General features: G+C 43.8%; 1 protein-coding gene across 3 annotated transcripts in view; it reads left to right on the top strand.

Annotated features, from left to right (window-relative positions):
• The window catches only part of PLCB1 (phospholipase C beta 1), a 330,038-nt gene that overhangs the window by 179,272 nt on the left and 124,136 nt on the right, over positions 1–26,630 (top strand). For all 3 annotated transcript variants that reach the window (XM_036380013.2, XM_036380015.2, XM_036380016.2), the window contains exons 4-6: positions 17,403–17,543; positions 24,037–24,116; positions 26,564–26,617. In XM_036380013.2, coding sequence (XP_036235906.1) covers positions 17,403–17,543; positions 24,037–24,116; positions 26,564–26,617 — 275 coding nt within the window. The remainder of the gene's footprint in view (positions 1–17,402; positions 17,544–24,036; positions 24,117–26,563; positions 26,618–26,630) is intronic.

Genomic DNA, 26,630 nt, shown 5'->3' with positions numbered 1-26,630 from the left:
AAAGCAAGTGGCATTGTCTACATCATCCTGGAAATATCAAAGCCACTTCCTCATTTTTTTTCTATTGCCTGAAGAATAATCAGTTTTTTCAGTATTTTGTGCCTCAGCAATGGAATTCTTCAAAGATTTTAAAGGCTTTTTTTCAGCTCCTCTTGAATCAGAGCTCTTGCAAAAATCTATACCCTTCTCTAAATTTCTTTCTTCTTAAGCCCACGTTAAAATGTCACACCTTGGCAAAAGAAATATGTCAGAAACAGACACATTAAAGCAAGGGGAAAAAAAAAACCACTTCTTTTTTTTCTTAATAGGAAAATCTGTAGTGTAAAGAGGAATTGTAGATGTAATTGAAGTCCTTGAAAAAGCCAAAACAAACCCCAAGGGAAGTTTGTGGGCAGGGATTTCACCAGGGCTGCTCAGGTGCCTCAGGTCAGTGTCAGCATCACTGTTGTGCTCCCACCAGGGGTGGGAGTTCCACCAGAAATTAGGGCATAAACTGCAGCCCATCAGCCTCCTCCCTCAGCTCATTCCCCTCTCCTGCAGAACTGCCTCTGATGAGCATCACAGGAATCCCAAAGGAAGGGGCATCCTTTGGCTTCTTGGTGCCTTGGTTTAATACTGCCCAATTAATTCCTGCAGCTCCCAAGGGCATCCCATTACAGCAGCCCACAGCTGTTTAACTCCTCCTGAATTCTGTGAGCATCTGCTTTTCTTTCCTGGCTTGGGAATGGGGGACTTGGGAGGTTACACCCAGAGGGATTGTTCACATTGTGCTCCCTGTGGCACAGCTTCTGGAAGTGCCAGCAGAGCTCATCCCAAAGGCTCCTCTGCCCCCAAAGTCCTGAGCACAGCCCTTCCTGCCCAGATCCAGCATCTCCTAAGTCTTCTTGCACACTGCTTCCATTGATGGCATTAATTCAGGATTTGGAAGCTTTTTAAGCAACCTTCATAGAAACCTACTCAGAAAAACCTGTCCTATTTTGCTTTTATTTTTTTCCCTTTTTTTCCTCCTTTTTTGGGATAGTGGCCATTTTTGTTTTGTTTTGTTGTGTTTTGTTTGCTTTGTTTTGTTTTTAAGGCAAAATGGAATTTGCCTGACAGCTGATCTAATAAAATATGCTCTGCTCAGGTATTTGCTCCACTGCTGCTGCCACTTGATCTGAAGGGAAACAGCTCAGTGAGCTGCTCTGAGCTTCAAGAGAATAGGAGCTTGTTTTTCAGTGTTTGTTTTTGTACATCCTTGTCTGGGCAGGATCTGGCAGGAGGCCTCAAGAGAGGCAGCAGCAAGCTCATGTTGTTGTGTCCATGGAAGTGCGTTTTCCTTTCCTTGGTTTTTTAAGGTGTGAGGTTCCAGCTTTCTGCTCCTCACAAAGTTAGCTGGGATCTGTTCCTTGGTTTTTAGGGTGTGAGGTTCCAGCTTTCTGCTCCTCACAAAGTTAGCTGGGATCTGTTCCTTGGTTTTTAGGGTGTGAGGTTCCAGCTTTCTGCTCCTCACAAAGTTAGCTGGGATCTGTTCCTTGGTTTTTAAGGTGTGAGGTTCCAGCTTTCTGCTCCTCACAAAGTTAGCTGGGATCCATTCAGCTTCTCCTCCTGGTTCATGCAGGACATCCCTCTGGAGCAGCTCACTCATCCCAGAGGCAGGGGCTCTACTGAGGACACTAAAAAGCAAATAAGTTTCTTGTCCTCTTCTTTCCTTGTCCATCAAACGAAGCACAGACTTGTAGTTGCACTCCCAGGTTTCTGAAGGAAGGTGCAGAACTTCCATGTGAGGCACCAGGAGGGTCTGATCTGATCAAACCCCAGAACCCAAGGGGTGTGCAGGGAATGGAGCTCAGTCAGGTGCAGCCAGGTGACACCAGGTGACTGGGAGAGCATCTTGTGGCTTGTGTGACACCCAATAACTGGGAGAGCCATCCTGTGTGACACCCAGTAACTGGGAGAGCCATCCTGTGTGACACCCAGTAACTGGGAGAGCCATCCTGTGTGACACCCAGTAACTGGGAGAGCCATCCTGTGTGACACCCAATAACTGGCAGAGCCATCCTGTGTGACACCCAATAACTGGGAGAGCCATCCTGTGTGACACCCAGTAACTGGGGGAGCCATCCTGTGTGACACCAAATAACTGGGAGAGCCATCCTGTGTGACACCCAGTAACTGGGAGAGCCAATCTGTGTGACACCCAGTAACTGGGAGAGCCATCCTGTGTGACACCCAGTAACTGGGAGAGCCAATCTGTGTGACACCCAGTAACTGGGGGAGCCATCCTGTGTGACACCAAATAACTGGGAGAGCCATCCTGTGTGACACCCAGTAACTGGGGGAGCCATCCTGTGTGACACCCAGTAACTGGGAGAGCCATCCTGTGGATTACCCCAAACATCAGAAAGGCTGAGTGAGACCCAAAGAACTGAACCTAAAGAAATGCAAACAGCATTTACAAGGCAGGAAGAGGGAGGAGGGTATTATTAGATATTAGACCTGTCAAGAAGAGTGGAGCTTTTCCTTGGAAGGTGTCAGACAAATGCAGACCTTGGATGGCACTTGGCAGCTTTTTTGGGTCACAGCTCCCGTGACTGAAGATGTGGATATCAGCAGATGTGCTCTGCACAAACACAACTCCAAAGGGCAGCAGAAAAGTTCAGGTACCGAGGCAAGGACTCACCCAATACATGGAAATTTGATTTTATTTAGGGCTGGCAGGGAAAAGCAGTATCAGATCAGGGTATAACCCCTCTAAAGGTGCTAAATGATTAAACACATTAAGGGGTGTTTGAGAAAGGTTCTGATTTGAGAGCAGTAAGTTTATTTGTGTCAATTGCCTTAACTTTCTATATTTTTTAAAATTTTCTCCATTGTAATTTAAATTTCTCCATTCCTTTGTATTAATAGTGAAAATCCCAGCAGTGGTAAATTGGGGGCCTTTTGATTGTTTTTATAGTTTGATTGGGGTTTTTTGTGAGTTGTTTGTTTGTGGGGTTTTTTTACATTTTGTGTAGTTGTGGTCTTTAATTTTTTTTAAAAATCCTTTGGAATCATGAGTCTGGTTGTGGCTCCTGTAGTATCTCCTCAGAGCTGCAGTTAGAGTCTCAGAGGTCAGATTTTGGGGTAGATGATATCCACTGCACCCTGAAAGTTTCTGTCTCAACAGTGAATTTCCTGCCATTCAGGAGATTTACACCTATTCAGCAGCCTGGTTTAAAAAACTGATGAGAAACTTGATAAGGCAGAAATAAATTTTCTGCTGGGAATCCTGCCCAGAAGGCTGCTCAGGCACACTTCCATTCACTGTGTGTTCTATTGGCACAGGTTGTTTTTCCTGGGAAGGTGTAAGGCTGTACTTTCATTCCATTTCCCAATGTTGCATTTTCCAAACATCCTGTTGTTCCCTTCCTCCAGGAGATTAGCTATGAGTTGGGATGAAAACCAAAATCCAAGAGACATTTAAAGAATTTGCTGAGAATTTACTCCCTGTTGTTAGTTGTGCTTGCACAGAAAGGGGCAAATGCCACAAGCACCACCACCATGTATAACATTAAAACCAGATAGTGGTGCCAATATGAATTATCTCACAGAAATATTAAAGAAATATATTTGTTATAGTGTATATATATATAAAATGTAGATTATTCTGAAAGGATAATCTACATTTTATATATATATATATATACACTATATATATAAGTGATTATTCTTTTATATATATGTATAAAAGGATAATCCTTTTCAAATAAGCCCACTGAGCAAATGAAACAAATCCTAGCCTATTTAACTGTCCTAAATGGTATGGAAAATATGGGAAAGGGGAAGCAAAGGTGCTTGGAGGATGTTGACCCCGTGTTGCTCACGCTCTGTAGTCTCAGGTAGGTGCCAGCTGTGCCACGTGGCCCTGGCTTGCTGCTATTTTGGGAAATCATTAATTGCAGCATTCAGGCTGACTCCAGGCACTATTGATCTCCCTATTTATAGCACTGACCCATTACTCACCAGGCTTTATCTGCAGGGGTTGGTTTGCTTTGGGGGTGAGCTCACCTGGCTGGCAGGCAGGCCAGCCTGGGACGGTCCCATTCCACAGCCTGGGGAGGTGCTCCAAAGCACTGCTGGGATCCAGCTGCTGAAATAAGGAAAGCTGAATAAAGCAGGGAATTACAGAGAGCCTTGTGTCCACGCTGTGGCCAGCCACTCACATCCCCACAGAACTGAAACTGGCACCTTCATAGCCTCCCAAGGGTGCTGAATGTTCAGCAGCCCCAGGCACGTGGCTGTCACTGTGGTGGGGGGGTGTTCACAGGGGTCCCAGGACCAGGGAAGAGATGAAAATCCTGACTCCGTGTTTCAGAAGGCTGATTTATTATTTATATCATATTAATCATATGATATTAATTAATTATATTATATTAATTATATTTATTATATTATATTGCATTATATTAATTATATTAATTATACCTTATATTACATTATATTATATATTATACATTATATTATACTCTATTATATATATTATACATTTTATTACATTTTATTTTATTATATATTATATCATACCATATTATATTATATTACATTATACCTTATATTACATTATATTGTATATTATATCATATAATTTAATATGATATAATAAAACTTACTAAAAGAACAGAAGAAAGGATTTAACCAGAAGGCTTGAAGGCAATAGAAAAGAATGATAACACAAGCTGGTGCCTCTTAGAGAGTCTGAGCCAGCTGACTGTGATTGGCCATTAATTAGAAACAACCAACACGCACCAATCAAAGATGCACCTGCTGCATTCCACAGCAGCAGATAATTATTGGTTTTCTTTGCCTCTGAGGCTTCTCAGCTTCTCAGAAAAATCCTGGCAAAGGGATTTTTCAGACAATATCATGGCAACACTAAAGGACACAAAACAACATGAGCGCACACACCAGGTGAAAAAAGGGAAGTTTATTTTCTGACTCCAACATTTGTAGTTTTCTAAAAGTGACAGTGGATTGAAGGGTGACAGTGCCACCTCTCCAACGACACTGGACAAACCAACAGTCTATCAAATTTCTCTTCTTCCATAAAAGAATGTAATACAATAAGTTATTGACAGAAAGTATGTAAGAAAGTTCATTACAAGAATGTAAACATCAGAGGGATTAGAAAATCTTAAAAAATCAGGGCAACACGTTGCTCCTCATCACCTCTGGGTCATGGGAGACACTGGACATGGACATCTAGAGGGAAAAATTCTACAGCAACACTGCTAGGGGAGAGAGGCTGCTCTGGAGGGGGCTGGAATACAGCAATAAATAAATGGAGAGGTGTAGGTGGCATGGCAGCACCCCTCCAGCTGCCCGGGGAAACTGCAGCATTCCCAACCTCCCAGCCAGGATGAGGGAGCCTCTGAAGTGGCCAGGGGGAAGCAGTGCCAGGCTGGCAGCATTATTACCCAGGTGTGTTGTATGGTTTGAATTCCAGCAGGTGTAAATGCCCGAAGGGCGCCGTGCCATTCTCTGTTGCAAGATCTCCTCCTGCTGTAAGCCAGGCTGGGGATGGCTCTGGTGGCTTCTCCAAGCAGCATCCCAGGGACACAGGCAGGCAGGGAAGGCCTTAACTCTGCTCATGTGAATGCAATGAGGTTTTGTGCTTCATCACCTCAGAGCTTATTCAGACGTGGAAGGATGAAGCACACATTTTTTCTTCATGAAAATCATTCAAAGGGGGGAAAAAAGACTTCTGCTGTGTTCACACTCTCAGTGAGGCAAGAGTGGCTGATCAGAATGTAAGAAAAATGAAACTCAGTAGATTTTAGAGAAGCAAAAGAGAGACAAGCTCTGTTTACAGAGGGGGGAAATGAAGACACTGAAATTCAGGATTATTCACCTCTCTCATCACAAGAGGTGTCCAGGTTTTGTCTCCTTATTTCCTTTTAAAGGATGGGGGGGGGGGGGACTCAGAACAGCAAGGTATTAATGCATCTTTATTAAAACCCAGTGTCAAACTGTTGTTTTGGGGAAGTGACATTTAGAATATTCTCATATTTGCAGAATATCCCTTTCCAAATTGCATCCATTATAACTATTTGTTTTCCCAAGGATGTATTGGAAGGGATCCAACTGGAGGAAGTGTACCCTCAGTGCCATAATCTTATGTGCACAAAATATCTTTAATTCCCTTTTCAAAAAGCATTGGACTTTGTAACCCTTCAGAAATATTTTGGTCAAACCCTGGAGTTCATAGTTTGGCTCAGTCAAGTGCTCCACTGGGGATCCTTGGGAAGTTCAGCAGAGGGGGGAGCACAAAGTGTGGCCTGGAGTTTGTGCAGGAATTTTCCAGCCTCCTCTACTCTTTTCTGGACTCCCTTTCCCTGCCAAGCCTATTTACTTGACATCCCCCAGCTAAAATTGTATTTTTATCATTGGAAATTAACTGCTTGGGTAGTTTATACACATCAAAGTGGGGTTTGTTTTCCATTGCCTTTAAGGCTGTTTTATCCTTCAATTTGGAAAGCTTCTTATCTAGATGAAACAGCCTTAAATGGCTGGATTTAGTTCATTAAATTCTTGGATAACTGGGAGTCTGTCTGGCACTTAGCAAGTGAAATTAGGAAGAGAAGTGCTGATCCACCCTCTGAATGTAAGAAATTGAATTCTTTGCAAGCTGCCATGATTTGTATGAGGAGCTTTAAAAACAATTAATCATGGTTAAACTGCCAAACTGCCTCTGCCAACTTTTTATCCTTTCTCAGCTCCTGTAAGTGCAGGTGAACCTCTTGGAATTGGGGAGAGGTGTTGGGTTTGTGCATTAGGGCAGAATTCCCATTATCTCTTGGATTCTGGGCATCACCCGGTGTTGGTATCTAATCAAGGATCACGTGAACTTCTGGGGTGAAAAATATTCTTTGTTTCCTTGAGCTTTCCCAAAGTTTTGTGATTTCTGCTGTGGAAAAGAGCCAGCCATGGGTATCAGGGATGCAGAGGTGTTCAGTGAGAGCTGTCTGCTTTTTAAAGAGCAGCAGCTGCTGTCCCTGTGGCTTTCCCTGTGAACCATGAGGAAAACTGATGGAATTGGAGGAGTTTGAAGGACCAGGTTTGGTGCAGTTGTTTTCATGCTCTGTATGTGCAGATGTACAGGCAGCAATGTGTGTTTATGAATTGTGAATTTTGGTTCTAGAACTCATGTGAATGGTTCAGATGCCCAAAACTGCTCACTCAAAAGTTTGCATCTGGATTTTTTGGGACCATTTCCATCACTTTCTGCCTGCACTGATTTTCCCTCTTCCATGTCTTGGTATTCTCACGTTGTTTGGCTGCTCACAAATCCGTGATTTGTGACACTCAGGATTTTCTTCAGCACTGTTCTCCAAGTGATGTGTTGTGTTCTTCAGGCTCGATTTAAAATGGATCCAGCCACCCTTTTTATATTCCTTTCCCCAATTAGTTCTCAAAACCGTGGAATACAAAACCAATGCCTTAAAATAATGTCCATGGCATCCCCTGAAGAATTGCTCTGTGCAGCTGCTGGCCAGAGACATCAGTGCTTGATGTCCTTCTCCTAGCAGAGACTGAACATGGTTCCTGTACTTCCTCAGGTGGTGAAATTATTCTGTCATTAAACCACCCAAAGCCAGTGTCTGCATTTATTCACTGTTGTCTCTCCCTCCTCAGCCAGCAAAACATATTTGTGGTTCTTACTCGTGCTCCTTGTAGATTTTACTTCTTTTATTTTCCTTCAGTAGTCACGTTGACTTGTAAGCCAGGAGCCTATTTCTACTTGTTTTTTGGGTTTTTTTCTGTTAGATACTTATTTTAAAAGTTAAAATGTATTTAGAGAAAATCCTCCTCTCTGGAGTAGATAGAAACTGACCAAGTTGTAAAAAGGACTCTTAATTTGATTTTTATTATACATTACTCTTTCTCTATTAACTTTGCCATCCGAGGCAGTGGCATTTGCCGTGTGATTTTGCCATGTGGTTTTTAGCTGGTTTTATGGATTTTCAGAGTCAAATCCCTTGGCTTTGTGGTGCCCTGGCTCCAATTCCCACCGAGCTGGGTTGTCACCAGGAGCCAGGACAGCTCCATCAAGACCTGCAGGGAATTAGTTCACCTGTGTGGGCTAATTTGGCATCAATTTGTAGGTGTCAAATGTCTGCATGTATTTCTGCTTCTGCACCGAGGTGCAGGGAAGGCTTTGTGGCCCAGGACAGTGCAGGACAACTCATCATTAGCCATCAATAATTAATCAGATGTGCCATTAAGAGCCTGTGCTGAGCTCACAGGATGAGTGTTTGCTGCAGCCCAAGAAGGAAACAATTTCCACTTCTGTTGCATCATCATTGAAATTGTTTATTTTTCTTTCCTGTGCTGCAAATGAGTTTCCTAGAATTAAATACTTTAAGGTAATGGGAGCAGTGAGTGTTTACAATAATTAAAATCAGGTAAATTGAAACCTTTAGCATTAAGCATCCCACGTGACTTTGTGATTGAAAAAAATGACACCGAAGTGTGTCTCTGAGACAGGTAAGAGTGAACAAAATATTGCTGGCATGGCACACAGGCTTTTTTTCTCGTTTTTTATTATTTATTTATTTTTTTCCCTCTGCTGCTGAGTGTGTCTGAAATGTTGCAATAATGAGCATCTCGTTCGTCAGATGTTTTCAGTCCTGGCTCTCTGGGTTTCATCCGTTCTGTCTGTGTGGGGTGGGGAGTTGGTGCAGGCAGCATTTCAGACCGTCTGGCTGGACACATTTCCACCAGCTAAAAAACAAAATAATGCATTCAAGTGCAAGGGGTTGTCCTGCAGCCCTGGTGGAGCACTCCAGAGCAGTGTGGGGGATTCCCACAGTGCCTCTCATCCAGCTCAGACTTTGACAAATGCAGATAAATGAGGAGCTGATAGTGCCTCAGCCTCTGAAGTAACACTATTAAAATAACTCTACCTGGCAATTCCAATTTGGAAGAACAATGCTTGTGAGATTTATAGATAAGTGAAAATGAAGCTGCTGTTCCAGCTATTCCTGCCCTTAGGGGCTGTGCAAGTTGCTGTAGAAATCATTTCATTTAAAGACTTTTTATAGGTTTTGCAATAGGCTCATACAGACCAAAGAAAACGAGTTCATAAAAGTGACATGGAAATGAGATGAGTTGCTTTTCTCCACTGTCTGTTCATCTCTTCCTTTAAAATTAAATTGAAGAAAAACTCGTGGAATATGGAGGAAGGAAAAGCAGGGAAAGGAAGTGTGTGTGTTTAAAGGTCATCTTTAAGATAATGAGCCATCTGCAGCTGATAAAAATTGGTAAAAAATGTTCATGAGTTAGAGAACACCTAGAGGAAGGTTGTGAGTGGTTGTAGCTGCTCAGTATTTCACCTTTTTCGAGTTGGCATCAATATAAATTGAGATTTACACTGTGATAAGTAAAGCTTTTTCATGTTAATCACAACCACATCCAAAAGCACTGAAAAACACCACATTTGGTCTGATTTTACTTAGATGGTTTATGCTGTCACTTGTTTTTTGTTAGAACACACAGTCTTGCAAACAATCTAAAACTCAAATACCACGAGCCTAGAAAAAAAATCTTGAGAAATATGGGCGTTAGGATGGAAAATGAAAATAAAATCCAGGCTGAATATTTGCTTCATGTTCTGTCATGAGAGACCCAGGGAAGCTGGATTGGGATCACTGGAACTGTGAGAAAGGTCAGGAAAAGAGGAATGAGGTGGCCCTGGTTTTCTCCCTGGGCTTTTCCTCAGCATGTGCAATTAATTCACTTTGTATTTCAGATAAAATCCTGGTTTTACTGTGTATGCCATAGATATCCTGTGGGCATCTCTCTCCCTTTTCCCCAGAGATCCATCTGATTTTGTCCTCTCAGTAGTATCCTCACCAAAACTGGGACTGAATTGCCACCAGTGAATTGGTAGTGCTGTCCCCAGTCAGGTTCTGCAGCACATCTGGTACAGAAATGATGGTGTCAGTGCAAATGGAGGTGAAAAGAGGCCTGGGAGCTTCCAAAGGATGATTCTGTCCTGCTGCTGGGGGGGCTGACACAGGACTGGCAGGTTTTCTCAGGGGATGTCCCTAAGTGTTATAAAAATACTGATTTATCACATTGGATGCTTTTAAATAACCTGTGTCTTGCAACACAGGTGTTGTAGAAAGCCAGCATGAATTCATCCTGCATTTTCAGGGCTCACAGTTAGAATTCTATTTGAAATGTCTATTGGCACAGTCCTCTCTTTTCCAAAGTTCCTTTCTACAGGCAGAGATTGGCTTCCCTCTTATTCCTTTGCCAAAGAAAAATAGGGATTAAGCTGGCACGTGCTCCCTCTTCCTCAAAAGCTGTACATCACAGGAAAAGAAGTATCTTCACTCTTTTCATAGCCTGGTCCTGGTAAAACTTGATGTATTGATGTTGTTACTTGAAGCATGGAATTGGATCAAGATATTTTAGGAGAACCAGCCATTGTTCTGGACCAGGTGTTTATAGGGAAGGTTGATCAGCATTGAGTGTTTGAGGTGTGATTTATGGCACCCTGTCCTCCCTGATAACATCTGTGGGAAGAACAGCCCTGGGATTTTAGTTGCATCTCAGGTATTTGGGATTGCTGCACGTACCACATCTGCAGGAGTCGGTGCATGCCTTGGATCTCCTTCCCTAGGGACTGACTAAAGCATTTCTGACTCCTTTTACCTCATGCCGTGTCATATGCTGTCAGAAATATCCCACTGTATTAACTGAGCAGATGGTCCAATTGAGACCAGTTTAGATGAGTGAGATTATTTTTTAAAGAACCTCCCTCTTCTTTTGTGCACACTGACTTGGTTTGCACAGAAATGATGTCTGGATGACTTGGGTGTTTAAACAAGATCCTGGCTCTGTTTCTGTGCATAGGTAGCTATGGTGGTAGCACACCAAGTTTGGAACCCATTCTGAAACCTAAGAAAGGAGGAGAAATTTATTTGCAAATATTTTGGTTCTATCTTGATCTGATACTCTTTTGTGAAATGTGTGAAGACATTATTTGTGCTGTAACCATACTGCAGTATTTGTTAGGCTAAATAGATTTCTGGTTTAATGACAGTGACTTTGGTGAGGATAACTTGATACACATAAATCCATTTAGCTATCAAACTTCCTGTGTATTGTGTGTCATCAAAGAGAGTTTGGAGAACACTGTTTTGAATATCTTTGATATCTTAATTGGAGTCTATTCATTTCACGTGGCTGTCAGTGAGACAGCCAGACAAAATCCTGTCAGTGAGTTCTGCAGATGTGATTCCCATGTTGGACATTCCCCTTAATCACTGAGAGGCATTGCTGGGAGATAAACTTGAGAGTTCTGACTTTGCTCTCAGCCAAGGGGGCAGAGAAGAAGATTTCTCTGAAGGATGAGTCTGTCCATGCACTTGATGGGAAGCTCTTAGTGGTGTGTGGCACAAAGGGGATGGAACCAGCTGGGAGGTCTGTGTGGGGATTTTGAGCAGTGAATTTCAGCCAGCTGAAAAGGACATTTTGTTCCTGGGGGTCAGGCTGGTGCACACACCAAGATGAGAAGCAGCTCTTAGGTGTCATCATGGAGCTGAGAAGCCTGGCAGAGCAGAGCTGTGTGCTTCAGGTGCCACAGGTGGCACAAAGGAAATTTGGGAGCCTTAGAGAGCAATTCCTGCCTTTAGCTGGTGTTCTGTGCTGGGCAGCTGGCACTGAGGAGTGGGGTTGGGTCGCTCAGCAGAGCTGGGGCTTGGCAACCCTCAGCCAGCCACAGGGGTAAGGCCTGTGATTTTAGCAGTCACTTATTATTTCCTGTTTTACTGGCCCTAAACCAGCAACTTACCTGGTGCTTTAAGTGTTAAGAGCTGGTATTTTGAAATCTGGGTCAAATATATGAGATGTCCATGCTATCTATATATAAGCATGTATATACATTTTTGTTGATAAACACTCTGTGATAAGGAATTCTTGAAGACAAGACATTGTTCTATTTGTAGAAAATCTGTGGGAGTTCTGCCTTCAATGGAGTCACAATAGAAAGCCCTAATTTAGGAAGGTTCTTTGTTTAATTCAAGCCTCAAACTCCAGTGTTTCCTGGAAAACTCTTTGCATATGTAGCCAGCTTCTTTCCTCTCCTATATTCCCTCTTCTGGGATACATATTGAGCTAGAAAAATATAAATGCACTTTTGAGTACTTGTAAATCTAAATTTGATGAGCAGAAAATGAAGATGAAAATTGGTGCCATTTTTGTTTCAAGTCTCTCCTGAAGTTATCAGGACATAAATGCAATGATTTGGGATTGTGATAGTTACAGGTAGTAATGCAGACCATGATAGTTGCAGGAATTCTGGAGTACCCTATAGCTCTGTGAAATAGTTTTGAGAGTTTTTTGCATTGTAAATTAATGTCTTCACCAAAAATTCCCAATATTTAGTTGCACGCCTGTTCCAGCAACCCAAGAAGTTGTGATTGTCTGGATAATCACCTGTCTTGGCCATCACATTATCTGTAACCATCCAACCCAGGAAAGCCTTTGGAATTCCCTTTCCTTTTTAAAGGGATCAGAAGCTGCTCTCTGAGATGGTGCTGCTGATGCCTTGGCAAGGCTGCCCTAGAACAGAGGCTGGATGGAGCTACAGAATAAAGCAGGGATTTATTCAAAGCATCTCCTCCATGGATGCACCTTGGGCTGCACCCCAGGTGAACCCAAAATGGTCCCAAAATCTATGACTGGTCATGGAGTCTCTCACTTTGATCAGCTCTGCTCCATTTGCATCTTGCAGTTCATTGTCCAATTCCAGCTCCAGCCCATGCAGTCCCACCCTGCTTGTTTTTCTCTCTCCAGCCCACGTTGTTTGTGCTCTGGGGCCTGAGTTTTGGATCATTTGTCCTTGGTGCCCAGCTGGAGCAGGAATTGTTTTGTCTCCCTGCTCTGTGCACAGAGCTCACCCTCTCCTAACATGAAGCTCAGAACTACACACCAAAACAGCCCAGAATGTGAAAAATATAAAAACTAAACCTGAGGCACCACTGCAGCTTTGGGAGGCATCAGTGAGCAGAGGGGTCTGAGTGCTGGAATCAGCATTTGGGTGCCACAGGACCTCGTGGCAGCCTTTTATAACCATGCATGAAGAACCAGAGCATTTCCACAGGCACATGGTGTGCTGCAGGTTTGCAGAAGAAAAAAACAGTTTAAGGAGCTGGTGATACTAATAAAAGATGTTATGGCATTTGCTGTGCTGTGCAGAGCACACACTAATTGGGATTTCAGGGTTAGGACCTACATTTTAATAACACCAATCACAGTGGCAAGCAGGGATTGTAATGTGGCTGAGCTGCCTCTCTAAGTTTGTGTTATTCTTATGATTTCCAGTGAAAAGGAAATAGAGCAGGAGAAAGTATGGGAAGTGTGATTGAAATCTATTTTTATCCATCTCTCTACAGGACCCTGGTTTCTAACAAAATGTCATTATTTTGCATTTGTTCATGAAAATGGTAGGACTTCCATAAGCTTTTTTCTAAATTTATGTTTCTGGTTAATTTTTTTTCTCTATTCTCTCTTTATTTCCCATTGTTTTAAGGTATATTTTCTTTGATAAGTTTCCCAAGACAGCAGAACCAAATAGGGAAGATTTTTTTTCCAAAGATTTTTTCCCAATCCTCTGACCAACCTTAGCCTCAATTTGACATGACTAATGTGATTTTTGATAGATTCTAAAGCTCTCTGTGCTGCCAACACCATCCTTATCACCTCCTCCACATTTGCCTCCACACAAATTCTGTCTCCCTCCGGGAATTTAAGCTGTACTGTCCCATCCAAACACTGATTTTCCTGACCTATTTCTGGGGCAGCCTTCAGGTACTTACAGTCCTTGAGCTGAAGCTCCTACCAGACTCCAGTGGAAGGGGAAAACCCAGCTGAGCCCTTTTGACTGCAACAAGCAAAAGGAAACATCAAAGACTTAAAATATTGAGCTACAAAGGGAACTTGGATGAGTTATGAGGGTATTGCCAATGGCTGCTGTTCATTGGCCATCCCATGGGTGGGTTCCCAAACTTCAGATGTTCCAGAAGTTGCTGTAATCAGTATTAAATAGGTGTAATTCTTCTGAATGTCCATCAAAGAGCTCAGCATATTGCTAATTAGGCCCCAGTTTAGCAAAGAGTTTATCCCAAAACCAATCTGTCCACTCGTGAGCCAGTGCATGAAACACAACCCCAACCAGCAAGCAGGCTTGGCAGTGTCATTCCCCAAAATGGAATCACCAAAATCCATCCCATTTTCATGAAAGAAGCTAAATTTGGTCTTGCTGCTTGGTTTGGTTTTTTTCCCCATGTGCTTTCCTGCCATCTCCACGGGAAAACCTGCTGACATTTTCAAAAGGGCTTTGATTCATAGAGCACCGAGAGCCTTCAAGATGTTGGAAAAGGATATTTTGCTCATCTCCTTAGCAGTGCCTGCAGCAAAGGGGGTAACAAGAGAGCTGAGGAATGAGGAATGAACGTGGGAGCTGGCAGTAGGGTTTGGTGTGTGAGAAGCTCAGATCCTAGCACTAATTAGCACCTAGATGATCAGCTAAGGGTGAGGTTGTCACTGACAAGGGCATCTGTCACCCCTGAAGGGCAAATACACCCATGGCAGGGGTCAGCACGGCTGTGAGTCGTGTTAGCATCAAAATTATTCTCTTGCACTGAAATTAAAAATAGAAAATTAAAAAAAAAAAAGCTAAAAAACAGCTATTAAAATATGTCTTTGGGGTCTGTGGGGCCCCCAGCAGGCTGCACTGAGACAGCCCAGGACTTGTGGTTATTCCCTTTATGAACAGCTGCTGGGTGGTGCTGGACAGTGCACTGCTGTAATGGACTGTGTGCTTCCAACTTTGCTAAACAAGCCTTAAACAGAGCAGAGAAATTCACATTTCAGCCATTCAAACACAGCAGCCCAAAGACAATGGTCTGTCTAACTGCTTGCTTGGAAAACCTGGCAAAAAACCCCTTGGGTTTGGGAAACCAAATCCACACTCGCATTGCTTGATTTGCAACTAATTTCCGCTTCTGAAAACCGAGCCAGTGCCAGATAACTTTGCTTTGGATGAATTTCCTTGGAAAAAGCATCTCATTCCAAATACGTTTCTTTCTTTATCCTGTGGCTGGTGCATGTCTTGGTCCAAGTGGAGTGTGATTCACCCCTGAGACATCCTTGGCCAGGTGTAAATACAGAAGAAGGAGGTTCTGCCCTCTCCTTTTGGTGCTGCCACTGCAGTCCATGATCCAGAGTGGAGCTGTGAGCAGGAGGCACAGCCAGGGAGAGGGAGGGAGCAGTGCCAGTGGTGGGGAAGGAGGAAAGCAGAGAGACAATCCCCTTCTGTCTGAGCCCAGGAAGAATGATGCTGTTCCCAGACAGGCCCTTGAGCAGAGGCATTTATCTGTCTGATTTGGGGCTGGAATGGAAAGGAGATGGATTCTCATCTCCCAGAGACATAAAACAAAGCTTTGAAACATCCAGCCTGTAAATAAAAGAGAAAGGAACCCATCAAGTAATGCACCATGACTGACTTAGCAACTGCAGGGCATTTCTCTAGCTCTTCTCCCAGATCTAAATGATACCATTTCTTTGTCTTTCTGCTTTGAATGCTCTGAAATCTCTGAAACACAACTACTATTCCTGTATCCCCCTCCTGTGTTTCTCTCCTGTGAAAGGCTGTGATTAACTTGTTTACCCACGAAACCATCTTTGTCTGGGAGCACAATGATATTCACCGTTTACAGAGCCCTTAAATAGGATCATTCTGTCTGTTCTCCTGTAACACTTGGCATCATACCCAGTATTTAAAGAGGCTCAGCACTTATGATAGACAGCCTTGTACTTTCTTTTCAGTTTCTACCTCATGCTCCAAAAATGTTTTCCTAAATCTGGTGAAGTGTTTGGTGAACACACACACAGCTCCATTGCCTCCAAGAAGGTGTGATACCAATCAGGAGATGCCCTTTGGATTGATGTCTTGTTGGTACAGGATTTCCTGCAAGATCCATGAAAAATGGCCTTTTTTAATCACCTTAACCTTGTTATTTTAAATTTAATTGGTATCAGTTGGTGGAAATGTAGATACTTATTCCAAACGTTAGGAAATATTAAGAATACCACAAACTGAACGTATGCAGGCAGTGCAGGGAGAAGGTTCACGGGAGAGTGAAATTCAAAGTGCAGTGCATTTATTGTGTCAGTTTTGAAATAACTTGATCTCTGCACAGCATCTGCCATCCCACAGGGATTCTCTTGCTAGCCATTTTTTAGTTTTTGTAGGAGACTGAGCACTCTTGCGTTCTAGGAAAGCTGAGCTTTCCCATTATCCAGGCCCTTTCCAAAGGGCTGAATCCAGTCATGCAGGGCAGCTTTTCATCTGTCTTCATAAACTTCACCACGAGGCCAGGGACCCGTTTTCCCCATTTCAAACACACTGAGTGCGTTTCTTGGAAATGGAGCAGCCTCACAGACATGAGCAGAGTCACCAAATAACCTGAGGTTTTTACTCACATTTAGGTTGCCAGTGCAGCTGAGGTTCAGGCTATTAATAGCTGATAAAAATCCTTGAATTTAGCTTTCCTTCACAGAAGTGTTGGGTGGTGGCTCCTCTGGCAGGCTGGAACAAGGTGCCCACGGAAGGGGCCGAGTCACCATCCCTGGAGGGCTTTAACAGACGTGTGTGGAGGTGGCATTTGGGGATATGGGTTAGGGGTGGCTTTGGCAGTGCAGGGGGAGCAGCTGGACTTGATGCTCTTAAAGGTCTTTTCCAACCTAGATGAGTCTATGATTCTGGATTAGATACAAACTGGGGGGGGGGGGGGGGAAGGCTAAAAGCTAAATCTAAATGGAGTATAACTAATAATTTCAATAATACATGACCTGTTGACCATGAAGAAGAAAGAGGAGAGCAACACCAAAATCCCATTACTCATTTCATAGAGTTTAAGAAAGTTAATTCCAGAAGTCTTCTTAATTCCCTAGGAAAAACTTAAGTTCTCATTTTCAGTTTTATCTAAAATCCATTAAAATCACTGCTGAGGACAGTAGCCTTTGGACAGATTGTGTTGTTTTGACAGTTTGTGTTTGCTTGACTTCTGCAGCAAAATGACTGAAAACAGGACTGTGCAGCCATCAGCTGGACAGCTCTGAGTGTGCACAGCACCAATACAGAGCTCAGAGCTTTGGAGGATTTACAGCAATGATTTCCTTTTTATTCTGGGCTAATAACTTCAGCTATTGAATGAGTCATTAGCCGGATCAGAACCAAGAGGCCAACGTGTTTAAAACGTTCAGAATGACCCAGATTTTCCAAGTGGGGGTGTTTGCAGTTCTCGCACCTCGCTCAGTGCAGCGGATGTGCAGCTGTTTTTAACCCTTTGGTGGCTGTTCCCCTGCAGGACCCGAAGCTGCGGGAGCTGCTGGACGCCGGGAACGCGGGAGGCCGGCTGGAAAACAGGATGATCACCGTGGTGTATGGGCCAGACTTGGTCAACATCTCCTACCTGAACCTGGTGGCATTCCAGGATGACATTGCAAAGGTAATACACCTGCCAGAAGGAGGTCTGTCATAGCCAGTTCAGGCTTTGGGGTAGGGCTACCTCAGCTGAAAGTGGGAGCTGCTGTGAGATGAAGCACAGTTCTGTCCTGGAGCTGTTCCCAAGAAGAAATGTGCAATCTTGTTTTGTTTTGTGGTTGTTTTTGTTTTTTTTTTTTTTTTTTCCCAAGGAGTTTATTCAGCAAGATTTATGCCCTTGCTAAGTGTGCTCGTGTTCAGAACGTTGCTTGTAAAGCCCAAATAATCACCGTAAAAATAGTGTTACACACAAATTTTAGCTCAGGAATGAGATGTTACACTGTGGCTCCCCAAACACACATCAGTGTTTCAGTAGCAGCATCACATTTTGCCTGCTGAGAGCCCTTGATAAGGCTTGTTGTCAATATCATTTTCTTAGAAAAGTATTTTTTTCCGTGCAGGTCCATCAGTTTCCTCTGTCCAACCCACAACATAAAATTACACTTAGCACATTTGTGTTTGGGTTTGTTCCTCCTTTTTCCAATTTCTCTACAATTCAATTCTGTTTAATAAACTGGGAACTTTTGCTTTATCTGTTTCCAACAGACATCCCAAAGCTTCTCCTCTCTCCCCTTGCACTCATGTGGGCACGCTCTGCTCCCAGCCTCCAGCCATCCAGGCACAGAACACTTTCCACGGGGCATTTTTACATCCTGGCCTTCACCAGATGGTGTGAAAAGAGCTTCTCTGCAGCCTGCTGGGATTTAACAACAGCAAGGGATTATTTTAACACCTCACAGGCCACGAGGATTGTTAGGCCAGGTGCAAAAAGGTCATAGGATGAAAGCTTTCAGCAAGGAGGGGACATTTCTGCTTGCCAAATCCCCATTTCTGCTAATCTTCTTTAGCCAATTGGCAAAACCACGAGTTCCAGTTCTTTTAGACATAGAAGAATAGAGATAAAGGAGTTTGTGGTGGTCCATGAAGAGCTGAGAGGGAAGTGCTGTTCTTAGGCTTGAAAATGCAAGGATGAGCAATCTTAACACTGCAGAAATGAAAGCAATTCAAATAACCCTTCAGGAGAGAAAAAGGAGCTATGCTGATGAAGGAAAATGAAAAGGTATGCTAAAGCTTTACCAGCAGAAATTGCTGTCCCTTATCAAGGAGCAGGGAAAATCACCCAAATCAGAAGACATCATTATGTCCTTCTTTTTCACTTTCCTGTCTAGCCAGCAGTCAGTGAGCCCTAATCTATTTGCTAAAACAGCACAGAAATGGGTGTTTTAGGGCTATTTTCTGTTTGATAATGGAATCCTAAAGTGGATAAAATCATATTTTGTAAAAGCTTGGCTGCTCTAAATCTTGAGTAACTCTTACAGTCTGAGTAATTAAGAATCTGAGTCTTCCTTTTTATTTGTAAATGCAGTAGAGCAAATAAATTAATATTTGATCAGTTGGGTGCTGTGGTCTGGGGATGCAATTTTTAACAGATGAACTGTGTGTGCTTTGAGGCCATGTTAAATATCCTGATTGCTGGAATCAAAACAGTTTTGATCACTGTTGAACACATCTAAAAATTCCTCCCCTTTGAACCTGTTTACCAACTTTATATGAACCAGAACACAGAATTTGGTCTCTGTTGTCTCTGAGCCCCTTGCAGTGAGTCAGAGAAAGTGTAATAAATAAGCACATCAGGCCCAAGTCATCTCTCAGGGAGCTCTGGGGAGGAATGCCAGTACAAGGCGTTTCCAGCGTCACAATTGCAAATTTTGACCCTTCTGATGTTCCAGGGAAAGCAAGTGCCAATAGAAATCCTTCCCACCTTTCCTTTTCAGTGCATGAATATTTTTTGGTTAACCCTTCGTTTGTGACACCTTGCTTTTCAAGTTGTGTGGCAAGTGTTGACCTTAAGGAGAAAGGCACAGTAAACTGTAATGTTCTTAATGAGGCAATTAAAATCATTCCATTAGAGGATTTCTCCCTTTCCCTTTTCTGCTACAAACCCTGCTGCTCACATCCACTGGCCAAGTTATGGGAACAGTAGGAGAATGCAAGTCTTGGGTTATTCAGCTTGCCCCAGGTGCAGGAAATAGAAATGTCAGTGTGCTGGTTTGTGTTCATTGCTCCAGGAGAAAGTAACTGGTGTTGGAAGCACATCAGTGATGAGCTGAGGGGCACCTGCTTTGATCAAAGAATGCAGCTTGGAATTCATGAGGCCCTGGTCTAAAGGGCAGGCAGGAAGGTGTGTCCTGGTGGGGAGAGAAGCAGCACTGAGAGAGCCCTCACTTATTTCCCTCTGACAGCGCCTGTCTGGGGTAGGATTTACTTGTGAGCATCCACAGATTGCTGCAGAGGCAGCAGAGTTCATTCTCAAACCCTGTTCTGAGCAAATGCTCCTTTTCTCTGTCTCCACTCCCAACACGAAGAAGTCCAGCCCATCAGCCTCTGGCTGCTCCCATGGCAGTTCCCTCTCTTCCCAAATCCAGCAGATTCAGAAGGGAACATCTCCTTGTTCCCAGCCCTTTCACTCTCTTTGGTGCCTCTCATGGCAGCTCTGTTCTTTCTGCACTGCCAATCCTGGCCATGCAGGGCCCTGTGCAGAGCCCCAGGAAATCTGTTTCTCCTCAGTTTGGTGAGCTTTGGGTAAAATGCATCACCAAGAGCTGATGAGTTCCTCCATAAGTAAAATGATGTCATCAAGGATGATTCACAAGTCACTCTATCCTATTCTTTCCAGCATACATCTTTATTTTTCTATCTTCCCTAGTGTATGTAAGAGCTTGATCAGTAGAATAAAATAAATTCACATCCATTTGATATGGTGTTTTTAAAAATGAATTCTGAAAGTGTAGAATTTCAGCAGCTTGCTTTGTTAACCTCCCACCAAAAAGAAATGTGTGAGGAACCTTGCCTTCACACACGGTCAGGCCTGATTTGAAGGAAGAGTTTTCAAGGCTCTGTGCTGCCTTTTCTTGTGAAAAAGGTCTCATCTCTTCTGTTGCACTGAATGTCTCATGGTAGCCTGATGAGGCATGCAGAGGAAGAGAGAAGATGACTGCACTGAGCAGCACACATTTCCACAGGGGCTGCTGCTCATGTGCTCCCTGCCAAAGCACTGAGCAGCTGAAATACCCATCAGCAGAGTTCACAGGAATGGCAGAAGATGAACTGGTGTGGTGCAGGAAGCTCTCTCTTACCTCAGGAGGGGATCAGGTGCAGGAAGCTCTCTCTTACCATGATGGATGTGGCTTCTTGAAGATCAGGTCAGGTCCTTGTGCTCCCATGAGGGATCAGTGCTGTGCTTGCTGGCACTGCTGCCAGCCCTGTTTTGTTTCAAAAAGCCCAGATTTGTATTTTCCTGTTGAATCACATCTGTGCAGAGACTGCAGCACCCATGGCACTCTGGAGGTTGCTGTACCCTTCCCACAGCTGGCTGTTTGCTCTCCACACAGAGCAGCCCTCCACCCCCTGAGCTCTGTGGGCTGGAATTGCTGGTACAAGGTTGGGCTGTGGGCTCTGCTCTCTGCCATGCAGCAAACCCAGGGAAATGGAGCCCTTTGGTAGCTGGAGCAGCAAGGCACACCTTGGCCCAAGCATCTCTCTATTTTTAAGCTCTGTCCTCAGTACTGCTGCTCCCCATCGTGCCAGGGGCTCAGAGCAGTGGCTGCAGGGATGATGTGATCCTTGGCACATGCTCTGATCTTGGCTTTCTGGCTGTGGCTCTGGGCTGGCTGGGCCCTAAAAAGGGAGAGACAGTGAGCAAGTGTTGCTGGTGACCTGGTTAGGTGTAGCCATGATATTTTCTGAAAAATCCTTTCCTTAGGATTTTTCCTCCTGAGAAGCTGAGAGGCCTCAGGAACAAAATGTAAGCATTGATTATCTGCTGCTGTGGAATGCAACAGGTGCATCTGGGATTGGTCTCATGGGGTTGTTTCTAATTAATGGCCAATCACAGCCCAGCTGGCTCGGACAGAGAGCCCGAGACACAAACCTTTGTTATTGATTCCTTCTTATTCTATTCTTAGCCAGCCTTCTGATGAAATCCTTTCTTCTGTTCTTTTTAGTACATTTTAATATAATGTATATCATAAAATAATAACTCAGCCTTCTGAAGCATGGAGTCAGATCCTGGTCCCTCCCCTCACCCTGGAACCCCTGTGAACACTGCACAGTTAGGAGTGGCTCAGCCTGCAGGCAGCCCTCAGAGTGTCTGGCAAGAGTGATGGGGTTGCTTTGGAGAGCCAGGGAAAGCCAGCAGAGGAGCAGAATGGAACAAATGGCACGGCTGCTGATATAAATAATGTGCGTGACAGGCACATAATGAGTGAGTTCCCCTCACATTCCTGTCAACAAGCACTCGGACAAAGCAAAGGAAGAGCTGGGGGTGTGGGATACTCTTGGAGTGCCCTACTTCTGTTCTACACAAAATATTTCAGCTTCAAGCCCAGCAGAAGCAGCAGGATGAACACAGTCCATCAAGGTCTGTTAAAAGGCAGTGTATTTTCGATTTCCAGCAAGTATTTTGTGTTGTGCTAGTCTCTGTGGCCGTTAGTGTCACAGGGAGAAGTCTGAGCAGCTATTATTAGTGCCTAAACAAAGCAGTGTTTACAAGATGAGCCTATTTTGAGCCTGGAAAAATGAGTTGCCAAGAAGAAAAACAGATGCTACACTTAATACGCTGCTCTCTGTTCCAGGACTCACAGCAAAGCAGTTGTGTTGCTAGCGAGCCTGACTCCTCCTCCTCTGCTTTCTCACACCCCTGGCTTTTTCAAACTAGGCCTAAGAAGGAAAAAACAATTAAAGAAGAAGAGTGGCACAAGAAGGTGGAGGGAGCACTGATTTGCCTCCAGAACAAGTCTGTGTGTGAGGGAAGAAGGTTTCTCTTGCAGAAACAGCAGCCACAGGAGAGGTGTTATCTCTGTTGCTGAGGGCTGAATGGGATGGGCTCAGGAACAAGGTCTGGTATCAGGGAAAAAACCCTAGCATATAAAAAATATGGAAACCCCCCCCAGCTTCTCAAATCAATCACCTGGTCATGTGGAAAAATGAGGATTTTTTTGGTAAAACAGGCTCTGAGCTCCAAAGTGACACAGGAACATTTGTTTTAGTGGAAGTTAGTGGCACTTCTCATCCCTATCCATTTTTGTCAGAATGGAATCCCCCCTTTTTTTTAATATATATTTTTTTTTCTCAAGAAAAAGAAAGGCCAAGGAGAAGGGAATATTTCCCAAAGAGTGTGACAGTGGGAATTTTGGAATTGGACTGTTAGGAAAGGAAACATAACTTGAGTTTGGAACAAAACTCTGAAAGCTTTGTCAACTAAAACAAAAAACAATCACAGTGTTTGCAAAGGCACTGCTTGTTTTCTTCCCTTTCTTTCAGTGGGGTGAAACGAAGCCAATCCAAAACCACAGTTGTGATGAAAAAGGTTTGCAGTTAAAGACTGTGAATAAGCATCAGGTTAGAAAGGAAAAACACACTGAAGCTGTCAATGAAAATCTGTGAGAGAGACCTGCAAGGGAGGAGAGAGAGCAGCACAAACTCTGAGTCTAAAATTCAGTTTATAATCATGATCCAGCCCTGCTGGGAACCAGGAAAGGTCAGGGAGGCAGGGGAAGGACTGGAGCAATGTGGAGCAGCCTGTCTGGGGCAAGGTGTCCATCTGGATCCTTTTGGACATCCCTTCCAACCCAAACCATTCCATGATTCTATCACATTTCTTCCCTGCACCAACAAGAGGGAAAAATATTTAGGGAGGGATAGGACCACCGTGTGAGGAAGTGCAATCAGAATGAGTTCTTTGGAGTTGCATCTTCCTTGTACATCTGAGTAATTGAAATGTACTCCTGTATATTTCTACTGGTTGGGGGAGTTTATAAGCTTGTTTTGTATCTTGGATAGAGTCAGGACTTCAATTTGTAACAGTCTTTTTTTTTCGATTTTTATTTTTTTTTTTTTTTGTGGCGTGAGAAAAACAGGTCTCACAGATGAGGAGGGAAGATGTAATTGGTAAAATCAAGTTCAGGCTTTGATTAGGCCCTTTTCTTCAAAGCATAATTTCCAAAAATATGTTGCATTGTGTCACTAAATTCTGACGGTGTTCACAGGAGTCTCAGGTTGAGGGAAGAGATGAGAATCTTGACTCCATGTTGCAGAAGGCTGATTTATTATTTTATGATATATATTACATTAAAACTATACTAAAAGAATAGAAGAAAGGATTTCAGCAGAAGGCCAGCTAAGAATAGAATAAGAAGGAATGATAACAAAGGCTTCTGTCTCAGAGAGTCAGAGCCAGCTGGACTGTGATTGGCCATTAATTAGAAACAACCACATGAGCCCAATCCCAGATGCACCTGTTGCATTCCACAGCAGCAGATAACCATTGGTTACATTTTGTTCCTGAGGCCCCTCAGCTTCTCAGGAGAAAAAATCCTAAGGAAAGGATTGTTCAGAAAAGATGTCTGCGACACTACACATCTAAACTGAGCCTCATTTATTCACTTTTTCTTTCACAGGAATGGTCAGATGAAGTGTTCAGTTTGGCAACAAATCTCCTGGCCCAGAACATGTCGAGGGACGCGTTCCTGGAGAAGGCGTAAGTGGCCCTGGCTGTCGCCCTGGGGAGCTGCTCCTCCCTCTGCATCATCTTCCTCCAGCTTCTTACTCACCTTGGCATCCATTGTTTCTGCTCTGCTGCCTTGTCACTTCTGTAAACACAGGTCCTGGTTCCTGTGGCTCTAAAAAGCCTGTTATCCAGAAGTCATCTAAGCAAAACTCCTTTTTAGGGTTCTCCTGGCAGACTATAAAATCATTGCAGAAAAAGTCAGGATTGAATGCTCCCTGCCCTTTGTAAAGTTGTAGCTTCAGCTGTAGGCTGAAGGTCTCCATTTAAAAAGAAAGAATATTCTGGACTGACAATCCACTTCTGGTTTGTTTTCCTTTTTGTCTTTTATTGATAGCAAAACAAAAAAGAGAAATGCCAGAAGTCCCGTTTCTTCAGTACACTCTCTCTGGTTTCCATGTGATCCAGAGAGAATTCATTCCTCTGGATAGCCTGGCAGAGTGGGCAGATTCAGAGTTGCTTTCCATGAAGCAGAAAAGCTGTTTGTGAGAAGGTTTGGGTGAAATACCCACCTGAAAGGGAAGAGAGCTAAACCTGATGTTAGCAATTCTCAGCTGATGAGAGACAGTTTTGTGGAAATCAGAGCTTTGAGAACAGCATGGCAAAGCCTGCCAGAATGTGCTGGTGTTGAACTGGGATACTCACTGGCCTTTTGGGCTTCTAAAAGAGGGGCTGCACCTCCCCAGGCTGTGAGTTAGCTGCCTAAAGTCAGCTTAGTGTCACCCCAAACACCTTTCCCTGCTCACAGGCAGGGTTCAGTCCAGCTAAATACTGAACTTAACTTCCTAAAACCTTCTTCCTTCCAAAATTAACCTCCCCTTTTCCTGGGCTTTCTGAGGCTTCTTCCATTAGCTGCCCTCAGCGTCAGAATGTTCCAGAGTGCTGAATTTAATCCCCCAGAGCCACAGGTGCCTGCTGTGGGAGAGAGGGAGGGCTGTGCATCTATGGGTGTGTGTTTCCTCCCCATGCAGGAGTTCTTGAGGCAGCTCTGAAGGGTGGGTGTTGTTGGAAATCCAGCATTGTGTCTGATAAGGGTGTGTTGGGGCAGCAGGGATGTTTTAGGCTGACAAAACCCCAGATGGATGTGAACATTTCACATTTCCTGTTGGCCCTGCCTGCTGGCAGTGGGGACTGTGCCCACCTGAGCTGTGACTTCCTTCAGCTCCACAGGCTGGAGATGGGCTTGGAGGGGGATTTGTTCTTCAATTCCCTGCCCCTGAAATCCCCAGGTGCCCAGTGGGCTCTGCTGGCAGCTCTGGTGTGGGGAGGGTTGGGCTGTACCTAATGGGCCCTTTCCTACCCAAACCAGGGGAGAAATGTCTCATCACACGCCACAGCAGAGCTCCCTGTCTGGAGCTGTTCCTTGGCAGTTTTTCAAGCCCTATTAATTGGAGATGAAGTCACTGGACACACTGTGTGGATTCAGTAGCAGGCAAGCATGGCATTCCTGTGTCTTTTCCCACTAATTAATAAATCACTTGGAAACCGTAAGGTTTCCCAGCTCCTCTGCACAGATGCCAAATCAGTCACTTAAGAAATGTATGACTTTGAAGATTAAATTATTTCCCCATTATAATTGGTGTACTAAGCAAAGGGTTGGTTGGAGTCCTATCAGAACCCTTTTGTTGAAAGAGAAAACTGCATTGCATTAGGGGAGAATGAAGGGTTTTTCTGTATGACATTCAGTTCCATGGAGCACTGGAAGTGCAATAATAAACAGCTTTTGCCCATCTTCTTTTATTCCTAACTTCCTTGGTTATAGAGGAAAACACTCAATGTCACCAAAATGTAGGCAAAATTTTGAAAAAATAGAAGGCAAAATAAAAGAAACTTTGGGTTTTTTTAAATAGCTGCTGTGATTTTTTTGTTTTAATCTTCCTCAGTGCTCAGAGTTGTGCTTGGTGACACAGTAGCACGAAAGGCTTCAGTTTCCAGAAGATGAAACTGTGGGCAGTCAAGGATTTGTGGAAATGTTCTTATCCCAGTTATCCTAGTTTCAGCATGCACTGTGTTTTTGAAGTGGTTGCTAATGGCATTTTCTGTTGGGAAGAAAAGGAAAGTTTATTAGAACCATGCAGTTTCTTCTTCTCTTGGCAGACCAGTGGGTGAAGTGAAAAAGCTGAGTTTTTTAACAAAAAGCTGATTTTTTTGACAAAAAACCAAAAAAAAATCTCCTCTGAAATATTTAAGTGTTGCTGCATTTTTCACCAGATGATGTTACTGCAAAACTCATTTACATTTCTCTCAGGACAGACAGTAGGTTTGCAGTCAATAATGATATCCCACCATGTTTTCATACGGGGAGGAGGAGCTGAGTGGGACTTGCCACATGATCAGAGCACTAGCCCAGAGCTAGGAAGCTGGTGGAGAGGTCCTTGAAAATGCTGTGAAAATAAAGCAGGGTGCTTTTCTCTCCACAGCTACACAAAACTCAAGCTGCAGGTGACTCCAGAGGGGCGCATTCCTCTGAAGAAGTAAGTGCTGTTC

Source organism: Molothrus ater, chromosome 3 (assembly GCF_012460135.2).
Source record: "Molothrus ater isolate BHLD 08-10-18 breed brown headed cowbird chromosome 3, BPBGC_Mater_1.1, whole genome shotgun sequence".
NCBI lineage: Eukaryota > Metazoa > Chordata > Aves > Passeriformes > Icteridae > Molothrus > Molothrus ater.
Note: the sequence above shows the minus strand (reverse complement) of the source record. Positions and strands in the feature narration are given on the sequence as shown.